This window comes from Lampris incognitus, chromosome 12, assembly GCF_029633865.1.
Source record: "Lampris incognitus isolate fLamInc1 chromosome 12, fLamInc1.hap2, whole genome shotgun sequence".
In the NCBI taxonomy this organism is placed as follows: Eukaryota; Metazoa; Chordata; class Actinopteri; order Lampriformes; family Lampridae; genus Lampris; species Lampris incognitus.
In genome coordinates, this window is record NC_079222.1 from 10,205,141 (window position 1) to 10,217,674 (window position 12,534).

The 12,534-nt window shown below is 41.1% G+C and overlaps 1 protein-coding gene across 1 annotated transcript in view; it reads right to left on the minus strand.

Moving 5' to 3' along the window:
- Positions 1-12,534, minus strand: part of npr2 (natriuretic peptide receptor 2) — a 69,463-nt gene that overhangs the window by 34,695 nt on the left and 22,234 nt on the right. The window contains exons 6-7 of the mRNA XM_056291195.1: positions 9,783-9,918; positions 7,099-7,183 (exon numbers count right to left, since the gene is read on the minus strand). Of these exons, the coding sequence (XP_056147170.1) occupies positions 7,099-7,183; positions 9,783-9,918 (221 nt within the window). The remainder of the gene's footprint in view (positions 1-7,098; positions 7,184-9,782; positions 9,919-12,534) is intronic.

The following is a 12,534-nucleotide window of genomic DNA, read 5'->3' on the forward strand; positions in this document are numbered from 1 at the left end:
TCCAGATGGTTGGGCTAAATAAATACCACTTGCTTGTTTGGACTGACCAGTCACACAAATTCTCATACAGCGGGATTTGATTTTTTATCTTTCCCACTGTCTTTTTCAAGAGATTGTGATAGTCCATCCTATAAGATGATACTTGGTGTTGAGCCTTTTGTGCATGCAAGTGTGTTTGAGGGACTTAGTTTAAACCACCTGTGGTGAGACAGTAACCCAGCTTATTAAATATGAGCCAGTCTCCTTACAAACAAATACCAAAATACAATTGCTGCATAAGCATAACAGACTGAAGTGATGGTCAGTGAGATTTCTCTGGTATATTTTTAGTTTTTTTGTATGGCTTTTTTTATTCATTCCCCCCCCCCCCCTTTCCTGGTCAAAACGCCCTGGTTTACTCCAGGTCTCCTTAAGTCAGCACTAAAAAGGGAATAGCTTGCATAAGAAATTTATCAGAAATCCATCCCCTGTGAATATTGCCAATTATAAGAAGTATAGAAACAAATACCGCCACTTAATTAAAATTGCAAAGAAAAAAATGGCTCACTAACAAGTTTGATGAGGCGTCAAGGAGCACCACAATAAAAGGGAGAGTCATCAGTCAGCTCTTGAACAGGAAAAGGGCTTCAGCCACTCTTTGGTCCCAGTTTGATGATGACAATATAGTGTATACAGACCCATCTGATATTGCATGGGCTTTTAATGATTATTTTGTCAATATTGGTTCAGTTCTATCAGAGAGAATAAGTCCTCTTGCTGGGTCCCCATCTGAATTCCTGAAAGGCTGCTATCATTCTCCTCAGAGTTTTGATCCTCCTACTGAGAAGGAAATTATGGACATCATTGGCAATCTGACAAAATCAGCAGCTGGTCATGATGAGATAAGGTCATGTCTGACCACCAAAATTAGTTCCTCAATTATCAGGCCATTGACCTATAAATCTCTAGAAACTGGAATAATATCAAATTATCTTAAAATTACTAGGGTAGTTCCTGTGTTTAAATATGGAGACCAAAGCTGATTTAGCAACTACCACCCTATTTCTGTCCTTCCATGCTTTTCAAAGATTTTGGAGAAGTTGGTTTACAATGGAATGACGAAACATCTGCAGGAGTGGAACATCATGTATGAACCCCAGTATGGATTTAGGGAAATTTATTCTACAGAAATGGCTTTGCTTCAACTGGATGGCAAAATTGACATTGTTTTAAATTACAACGAATATGCTTTAGGAATATTCCTTCACTTATCTAAAGCTTTTGACACTGTTAATCGTGACATCTTACTCCAAAAATTGTTACACTATGGTTTTACTGGAATCACTTATAAATGGTATTACAATTATATTCATAATCGACAACAGTCTGTTAACATTAATGGATGGAAATCTGATAGGGTCACTTTAATATGCGGGATCCCACAGGGATCTATTCTAGTACAGCTCCCATTCCTTATTAATACCAATGACCTGGCTGCAGCATCATCCTACGTGTTCCCAGTACTATTTGTCGAAGATGCCAATTTCTTTTTTTCACATACTAATTTATCTGAACTTATGGCAAAAGCTAACTTTGATTTAGGAAGAATTTCCAAATGGTTCGATTTCAACAAATTATCTCTTAATATCAAAATAATCCAATTTGATCATATTTACATTAAAAAACAAAAATATTGTAAATCTAATTCCTGCCTCTCCATTACAAATAACCCAGTTACCCAGGTCTCATCCAAAAGTTTCCTTGGTGTCCTGATTGATGAAACCTAAGCTGGAAGAGTTTGTTTGCAATTAAATATCCAAATCTATTGGCATCATTGGCAAAATTTAAAGTTTGGTTCATCAGAAGTGTTTATGAACTTTATTATAGCCTAATTTATCCTTACCTCATGTACAGCATTATAATTTGGGCAGTTACTTATCCCACTCACCTTCGTAAGCTTTATATCTAACAAAAATGTTTCTGTAGAATTGCCACATGTAGCAGCAGGGCAAAACACTCAGCCCCTCTTTTCAATCAGCTCAATCTTCTATCAATTTTCAACAAAAATACATATCAAATGTGTACTTTCATTTATAAATTTTGCATCAGCCCACTTCACTTCCCATATCTTGTTAAGTATTCTTCCAGCCTACCTGTGATGTACATAACTATAATACAAGACATGCCAAATGGTTGCACCTCCCAAAGTTTCATACTGGGCTCCATCAATTCTCTATAAGATATAAGGGGGCTCAGCTATGTAACAGTTATATTCAAACTGCATTTCAGCTGGTTCACTCAAGAATTTCAAATACAGGCTTAGATCCTGTCTGATGAACCGAACGATCCGAACTAATTGTATCTGTCTATAATTGACCTTTCTCTCACACAAACACAGATGCACAAACGCACACACTCTCTCACTGCTTTGTTTTATTTATTTTGTGTTTTTGCTTGATTTATGTTGCTTATTTAATTTAACTTAATTTATCTATTTTTTATTTTGTGTTTGCTTGTTTGTTTACTTTTGTGGATTACATGACTTTTGTATTGCTCATAATGATTATTGAGGTAAAATTCCTTTTAGAAGTCCCTAAATCTAACTTGCACATTTTGCTTGTTTGCTGTTGTTTTCGCTGCTTTGTTTTATATGTGCAAATAACTCAAATCAAATCAAAGTTTAGTTTGAAACACTAATCTAACTGGCAGACACACACACACACACACATGAAAAAAAAAACAACATTGGTGGAAGAAACGTCCAAGTGATCCAGCACGTCTGATGCAGATCTCGGGGGAATCGGTGCTCTTCAACATTCCCCTGATTTACGGCAAAAGGACTTTTAAAAATGAAAACCCAAATCAGTTCCCTGAAGCACAGTCAAACGTTTTCGTATTTAGGAGTTTTGGGGGACGAAATTCATTTTCATTTTGCAACATTTTAGAAATAAAAGAAAAGAAACGAAAAGAGCAGAGCCCGCACATTCCAACCCAATCTAAAAGGTGCAAAACGCTTCCAGATGGCTGCAGGAAATTATTGCAGTGTTTGCATATCACCGGGTTTTACCCTTTCGCCGAACCACCCTAGTTGGCCCCAAAAAGTGGCTCATTTTTTTTCTGTCTTTCATAAGGCCAGAGTTTGTGGTCTGACAGTCCACAAACTTGTGCAGGGTCTCCGTACGTGTTTGTGTCTACAATTTGGTGGACCATGCCTGCGTTTGAGAATGGAAATGTCACATCATGGATGGGGAATGCTGTGAAACTTCTGAGGGCAGGAAACACCATTAAACCCCCAGTACCCTCCAATAACTCCCCCCAACCCCACCCCACCTCCTCTACTCCCTGCTCCACCAAAAAAAAAAAAAAAAAGGGAAAAAAAGGTATTTTTCTATTTAAAGACCCTCGTTTAGAGACCTCTGGCAGCCAGAGGAGCAGAATGTGGGGCTCCACACTGGGGCTATTGTTTCATAAATCCCATATGTGAATACCTACGCTGGACCAACCCCTCCATTAAAACAACAGAGCCACTGCTCTGCTTAACATCCCGGCACACTACTGCCGTGCAGACTCCAAAGTGAACTTAGTCACTCTTCATTAAAGGAAACGTCTGTCCAAGAGGTTAAATTGGTGTAACGTAAAATGAGTCACTGGACTCAGCAAGTATTATGCCACACAATTTCTGCACAATCCGTGCTTGGAAGCAAACACCCTCTCCGCCCCCTCTTAAGTAGTCCGTTGCAATAAATCTACTGAAGACATCTGAATACACAGGTACCTTTTTTATTGATTTAGTAACTTATCAGAAATGTGTAAAGTATACATTATTTTACATAATCAACAGTGTCCTATAACGTAATAATATAAACTCCCAGTTGCAACTGTTTATACAGCTCTGAAAGGGTTCTCACATTTTTTACAAAGATGAGAAGACGAGGGTCAATTTTATACAACACGAGCCTACCCAAATTAGCCTTTCTGCCCCACAAAATGACTCTCGGCTCATCAGTGGTGAATAACCGGTCACACTACCAAATTTGAACGACACGAATTCCCGTTAACATTTCGATATGTCTGACTTTGTTGTCTTTCCGTGGCTGTAGTGGTAAACGTGGAGGCCTCTCAGCAGTCGGACGGTCTTTAAGATGGCTGGCACAGCGTCGTTGGCCATCAGAAATTCTCCATTTTTTGGCTGGTGGGACAAAAAGGGATTTAGTTAGCCTCTGATGTCAAGCAAAACTAGGAGAGAGAAAAGAAAAGCCCCATGTTTTGAATTAAGTTCACTTCAACAGGCAATTTACATTGTCACATAGGGAAAGAGCCAACAGCCATTCACAGCCAACAGTCCTTCACAGCCACGAAACCCGTTCAGACCTATGCTAAAACTTTAAATATGTATGCCTAGTGCAAGTTCAAGTTAAAAATTCACTTTATTATCTTACACGTATAAAAAAGTACCATGTACCATCAAATGAAATGCACGTGCCCTCACTCCGCCCTTAAAACTACATATAAAGGAAATAATAACAAAAACAATAAGTAAGAAGTTAGAAATCCCACGAAATGATAATTCAGTCAAGTTATGTAAGCACTGAACTGTTCATTATTCTGACCGACTGGAGGTAAAAACTGTTTCTGGGGCGGCTGGTCTGAGCTCTGATGCTCTGTAGCAGCAGCAGTGAGAAGAAGCAATACGTACTCAAAAATAATGTTTTATATTTAGATCTCTAAACTATATGAACAGTGACTCTTAAACAAAGCTGTGAATGAAGGTTCGCCCAGAACACAGTTTATAAAGCCACGGGTCATAGCTTGTAGTTTTGTCTGTGTATGACAGAAGAGAAAAACTTTTTTCAAGAGCACAAGTTATGTTTCCATCAAACTGTGAAGCAAATCTAAAACAAAACTTTTCTTGAGTAGCAAAAAACAAAATGCAAATTTGTTGCATTTGTTCCATCAGACCTGTGTGAATGAGTGAAACCCCAAACGTAGTTTTGCATGTCCTACTTCATATTCATCCCCTTCCATCGATATCCACAACAAACGTGGACCAGTTAAGATAAGAAAAAGCTGATCATGTGACAAAATTTTATTTGGATTTTGTTTAGGAGGGGGAGGGGGGGGTCCCCTCTTTTTCACCCTGATTGTATCTGGCCAGTTACCCCACTCTTCTGAGCCGTCCCGGTCGCTGCTCCACCCACTCTGCCGATCCGGGGAGGGCTGCAGACTACCACATGCCTCCTCCGATACATGTGGAGTCGCCAGCCGCTTCTTTTCACCTGACAGTGAGGAGTTTCGCCAGGGGGACATAGCGCATGGGAGGATCACGCTATTCCCCCCTAGTTCCCCCTCCACCTGAACAGGAGCCCCGACCGACCAGAGGAGGCGCTAGTGCAGGAACCAGGAGACATACCCACATCCGGCTTCTCACCCGCGGACAAGGCCAATTGTGTCTGTAGGGAGGCTCCACCAAGCCGGAGGTAACACGGGGATTTGAACCAGCAATCCCCATCTTGGTAGGCAACGGGATAGACCAATACGCTACCCGAACACCCCCAGAGTTGCCATTTCTATCCAACTTTTCTAATGCGCACAAATCATAATGCGCACAAAAATGCTTTGATGGAAACATGGCCAGTGCCAGGTTAGGACAAATCATTGTTTTTTTGACAGCAGGATAAAATAGTTCCTGAGCACTTGAAAAAGTTGAACACATTTCACAAAACTTACCAATCAAGAGCTGAGGCTAACTAGCTAGCTGGCTAGACAACGCCCCTCTCCCCGAAGTATCTTTTTAGCGCTATAATGCTAGGGAAAGAACAGAGAACAACAAGTAGAGTAAGAGGTTTTTGAATTCAGGGCACACACTGTATCTCTTTGGCTGTTAATTATGAAATTTGCTGTCAATTCAATTGTGAATTTCACATGCACTTTTGAAATAGTCGACTGAATGTTGGTTTGATGAATTTACCTCCGGTTGAAAGTCGCTCCTCCATCTTTCTTCAACTATTCCTCTCATCAAAATCCATTGTGATTGGCTGGCAATTAACACCTTTTTTGCGTTAATGGTTAATTTTGCAAAATTAATCCGATTTTCGAGATGATTTGTTAGTAATGGAAACCACATTCTAAAACAACTAGTTTGCCTCATAAATGTTATTTACATCACAAAGTACATGAAATAATATACTATAACACATATAGAAATAAACTTAAGTAAACCTGTAGACAGTTGTCAAGACATTGGTCAGTTTCTATAGGATTCCTCTGTCAGTAGGTCTGTATGAAACCAGCTGTCAATATGAGGCTAATATGCTGCCTCCAACAATAACGTGCGAGGAAAAATAGAAACATTAATTTTCTCCAATTCCACGCTTATTTATCCGTGACATTCGCCAGAATTTAGCAGTGCTTACAATTTGCATATTCAAAATAGGTCCAGTTTGAGTCTCAAGATAATTAACAGAAACATGTGGCTTGTGCCGCTTGTGGCACTAATAGTTTAGTCGTTAAAAATGTCCTTACAATTTATTGCTAGCACCGGTCTCTGTTTGGGCACAAGTGTATTAGGGGCAAATTAATTAAATAGCCACACTAATTAAACATCCACTTCAGCAAAATCAGGCATGAGCACAACTTCTTTCAAAGGCCAAGTGCAACTATTTCTCGTAACAGACACAGCGGTAACTTCTGAGATTTCACTTAAAATCTGCAAAATTTAGCCAGTGTCAGGAAAACAACAAAAAAGGGACATTCCTGATGACCATTTTAATAAGCAAGCACAGCCACAGAGGCATTCGACTATCCGGGCCTGTCTATGAGTTCACTTGGAGACTTACAGACTTCTCGGCGGCTTTAGAAGCAACACCTGCTGAGCCGTTGCTTTGGCAACAATCATGTAAATTCCTCACTGGCACCTATAGTCGCATGCCCCATAAATCCTCCATGAAACATCTCATTTCATCTCTATCCCTCCCTCCCGCTCTCTCTCTTGCTCTCTCTCTCGCTCTCACTCTTTCTACAGCCTTTCTTTTGTTCCTTTTTCAGAGATGAGAGAAGTTCCTCTCACTGGTTTCCCTTCTTGGAGACGCAGTGTGCATTTGTGTGAATCAAATAACCTACCTGTAAATGAGAAAACTAGAGATTCCAAAAATGATGAGTGCCAAGCCGGATCCCACCGCCACGATACCCAGGACTGGCAGGTGACCTGCAAATAGGGAAATGGAAACCCTTAATCAATTCCTTCTCATTGTGTCCAAGAGATGGCCTTGCAAATTGTACAAAAAGAGAGAGTAGGTGAATTTCAGTGTAATTTTAGCATTAGGGTTAGGGGCATCACAGTGGGCCTAGTGTTTAGCACTGTCCCCTCACATCTTGGGTCCTGGGTTCAGATCCAGTCTATGAGTCATATCCCACCCACCCCCGAGTTTTGAGCATTCACGAACACAGTAGCCAAGCCTGGTGGGTTGTGTTTGCTGATGTTTGACACCCCAAAAGATATGACTTGCACTTAGCCAAATATAGCGACAAGATTAGTGCCAAAATTAGCAAACGATATCAAGTGGGGGTGTTCGAAAATGGCACATGTCAGACAAAATGTGCAGTGTATCTGCCACCTTACTATTTGAGTTTGTTTTCCTCGCTGGCTTTGATTTGTTGTTGTTATTCACATTTCTGGATGATGATTTAGGTCAGGGTTCAAGTCGAATTCTGCATAAAACCTTTACATTTATAACCACAATAAAACCAAACTCCTCAGCAGAGAATGTGGTCTGGTCCAGCAATGTCTGGATCATTCCCCACCATTCAATGGACCTGTGCCTCCCCCTCCTTTTTTCTCCCCAGTTGTGTCCAGCCAATTACCCCACTCTTCCAAGCCATCTTGGTCACTGCTCCACCCCCTCTGCCGATCCGGGGAGGGCTGCAGACTACCACATGCCTCCTCCGATACATGTGGAGTCGCCAGGCGCTTCTTTTCACCTGGCAGTGAGGAGTTTCACCAGGGGGATGTAGCACGTGGGAGGATCACGCCATTCCCCCCAGTGCCCCCGGAACAGGAGCCCCGAACAGGCGCCCCGACCGAGCAGAGGAGGCGCTAGTGCAGCGACCAGGACTCATACCCACATCCGGCCTCCCACCTGCAGACACGGCCAGCTGTGTCTGTAGGGACGTCCGACCAAGCCAGAGGTAACACAGGGATTCGAACAGGCAATCCCCGTGTTGGTAGGCAACACAATAGACTGCTACACTACCCGGACGCCCCCTGACCTGTTTTTTTTTTTAACTCTTTCTGTCTTTCTTTCTTTCTTTCTTTGCTGCCCTATTCTCTATTTGTTAGCATGCTATTCATTATGACCTAAGTGATCTTTGTGTAAGTTCACAGTGCTAAAATGCTGCTTCAGACTCAATATAAACCCTTTCTGCCATAAGAATGTGGACTCTTCAACACTCATAATTAAATTCATTCTAATAAGTATTACTTATGAAAGGACAACTGACTAAAATGGTAACTAATCACTAAACATTTTTGTATACCTGCAACCTTAGCTTCAGCCCTGTTGTTTAAATACACCAATCTATACAGCGTTGAAGGTTTCCCGAAATATCCAGAATGTCAGCATCCACAGTACAGTATTTCTCATGCTTCTCCTTTGTTCAGTATATGAGGCCCTCTTGTCCTCAGTATACACTTATGAGAGACCTTTTATTGTAGTTGAAGCAATGATGGCAGGTGAAATTTCTGTGCGTTTGATGGTATGTTGATGAGTAAGGTGTTTCTGACTGACACTGGCTTTTGAAACAGGCATCATCTAGGCTCTCAACAAAGAACATAATGCGCGGATGGCCTTGGCGAATGGGAGTGAGTCAGTTTCATTGCTTCTCTACTCCTTATCCCTGACATACTAAATCACATAATTTCAGTGGGTTACCTATCAGAATCAGAACCATCTTTATTTGGCCATGTATGTTTGCACATACAGGGAATTTGACTCCCCTTTAGTGGCTCTCTATGTACTTACGTAGAACAATCTTCAGGAACATATAAAAGGAATGACTAGACTCAGGTGAAACAGGAGGGCAATGGTGCAGAGTGCAAAGATGCTGGAATAAATATGTCAGCAGGTTACTTAGATACGTGAGGTAGGTGGATATGACAGAATATGCATATACAGTTTCTACAGTATGCTGAGATTTATTATGAAAATGCTAAGTGTGCATCCGAGTGACAGCCTGCAGAAAGAAACTGTTCTTGTGTCTGGTTGTGTTGGTGTACAGTGCTCTGTAGCGCCTACCAGAGGGGGGGAGGAGGGGGCGGGAGGAATGAGGCTGTGGCTAGTAAACATGAGTTCATCATCTGTGCCATATCCTTCTGAAAATGTTCCTTTTTAGCATGAAAAATATGGCTAATTTTCATCCCTTGTAATTTTCATACTACCTGTTATTTATGCAAATATTGGGTTATTTGTATCCTGTCTTCATCGGCAAAATTTCCCGGGAATATGAGCAGAGTAGATCATTTTGATTCAGTGATTTTGTAATAAGTATAATGTAATCAAATAAAAATGTTGCTTACACGTATGATTGAGAGACCGTATGTGGCACATTTACACCGCAGTGCTCGACAGTATCTTGAAATGAGTGACACTGTCTTGAAATAAGGCAATTTACGCTGCGTGTTTCACCGGCCCTTGAATGCCACTCATTTATAGATTAGATTAGATTAGATTAGAACTAGATCACTTTTTTTCGCATTATTTTGTGTAAAAGGTGGAGTCATAACTTGTTCAAACAGACAGGGAGCCTACCATCATTGCAGGAGGGGTCGTCAGTGGAGAAGACACATGGTGGGTTGTCTAGAGGGGGGCTCCCGCTGGGCCAGTGGATCTTCTCCGTTTGAGACCAGACAATCTCTTTGTTGGTGCCATTATAAAAGGCAACAAGCTGTAGACCGAGAAAAATAAGAAACAACAATTTTAGAGCAACAAATCCTGCTGATTGTTGGTTTTGTTGAACTTAAATCTATCTGGCTACTAGTGATTTCATTTGTGTCTGAAGACTCTAAATGAGTCGTCAGTGCCGTTGTGTCTGTAATGTTCCTCGGCCACAAATCGAGATGCACGGATGAACCCGAGTTCAAGCTATAGGTGTTGTGTTGTCTGTTGATAAATGTCTTCTGTGAGTTTGTTCTGCCATGCCTGCTTGTTTGCCACGACACCAAATCCTCTTCAAACTCATCCCTCTACATTTGGATATCATGATGAAGGCTTATAACACTGTGCACCTTGTGGTATTCTGAGGGAGTCCCACTGAACGGTGACCATTTAAACGAGCAGCTACAAAAGCGTCCATGATGTGGATATTCATGGATTAACTCTTATCTTAAGCGTGCATGATATGACAGAAAGCATCAAAGAGAATATTTATTTGCATATAAATCTGCAGACTGTAGGCTTATACGCATATCCTCAAGTCTTTCACAGACCTGTAAATTTAAAAGGGAAAACCCAGAGATAGGCAAGCATATCGTAAGCTTAGTTAACAGTAACTGATGATCTCTTACAAAAATCCTGTTGATCTGAAATGAAACTGCAGATAAAATCATACGTGACACGTTAAACCAGGAGTATTGACAACAGAGGACTCTTAATACATAATAATAATAATAAATTAATAATGATAAATGTATAGTAAAAGTGTTAGGTTAACTTGAACCAAGTTAATTCAGGGTAATGGACTTTGCATTTGCACAGAAAAGTATTCAGTGCTTTTTGTGAAATGGGATTTAAATATTCAAGCCACACTTTTTGTTTGTTTTAATTAGAATGGTTTGCATTCCCTGGGTGAACACAGCTTGCCATAGTGTCTCATTTCACACCTTTCGCATCCAATCGATGGAAAGCTGTCGTGAAGTTTATCCAAAGTATTGAGTTTTTCATGCAGCATCACTTTTAAACAACTTCTGTGAGTTCATCGGTATGAAAAAGCTCGACGTGGGCCTTGACGCTGATAGTGTGCTATTTGCTTTCTTTGTCAACAGACCCCAGTGTCCTGCAATGAAACAGGACTCCCGTGCTTTTAACTAGAGTATTATTTATGCTCGCTCCCTGGTGGAGGAGCCCGCAGGCATATTGGATCCTCTCTGCTAGAGGCGTTAAAGGGCAGTCTTCCCGTGGAGAGGTCAAAACAACAATGCAGAATGTAGCTGTCTGGTCGAACAGCAGGAGTTGCAAAACACCGTCTCCTCCAGCTGCACTATGCAGATATGTGGATTTGGGGGGAGGTGTCTGTGTTTAGTGCAAGTACTGCCAGTCTCATTAGTATCCTTATAAACAAAACAAACCGTAAAGCCCAGTACAAAGGGGGTACGATAATTTCACTGGTTAAGGGAAAATAAAATTGATTCAATAACTTTTTTTTTGAGTCAAGCCCAGTTACCTCAGGGCAAAAGCACGCACGCTGAACCCAAGTCGAGTCATTTCACTACACACCCAGGATCCCCTCTTCATAAAGAAAAAAAAAAAGTCAAACACTAGTTTTCAAAATTTCAGTCACTCTGGACTAGTAAAGCTGTCAATCAGCTCTTCAATATATATAGAATATAAACTTCAAAGTGGGGCCAAGCTGCAAAAGTCGACCGTTGTGTCATTTTTCATAAATAGATAAATTTCTAATTTTTCACAAAGAAAAAAAAAAAACCAGTCAAATGCTAGTTTTCAAAATTTCAACCGTTCTGGAAGAGCAAAGCTGTCAATCAGTTCCTCAATATATAAATATGTTATTCAAAAAACAAAAAAAACTTGTGTTTACTTCGGTGCTTCTAATAGGTTTCGAGAAAAGCCGGGGTCACGTTGTCGAGTGGTCGATAGCTTCCCTTTTGGAGGTAAACTCTGCTACTACTGCTGGCTGGAAAACACACGGAGAAGACTGACGAGAGACTTACCCCCGAGATTCTTGGGGTGAAGAAGCGAGACTTTGAGCTTTATTTCTAAAATTGAAATTGGCTTAAGATATTTTCAACCAGGTCAGCGGCCACTCTGGTCAATAAAGCAACACGAGTCGACCAACTAGAAGCCAGAGAAAAACGAGACCAGGAAGTCCTGATGGCGGTCTCGGGAGGACTGCTGTGAAATTCTATCTGAAGGCAAATGTAGCTAACCCGCTTGTTCTGTCCTCGGAGTGCAGCGCCGGAGCGGGTCACCACAGTGCCGGAGAGCACAGCATGCAGAGATATTCCTCTTCTATCGGACTGCGGGGAGGAAATGTTGAGGGGTTGTGTTTTTTTTTTTCTTACGTATCTTATCGTTGCACAAAATCAGGACCCAAGAATAACTCCCGAGCAGTGATATCCCCTGTCGCCTGCATGCTGTTGGAACATTTGCTTTTAATTGAATCGTTGGGGTTAGAAACGGCACATAACTCACAACGCTGAGAGGAATTCTGAGGAAATTCCTGTTACAGTCATTACAGCGAACGCGGCATATGGAGCGAATTAGCCCGCTCTTTGGAAAGCAGGAGTTTCAATCATGATTGTTATTATTCTGTGTCACTAAGTTTACA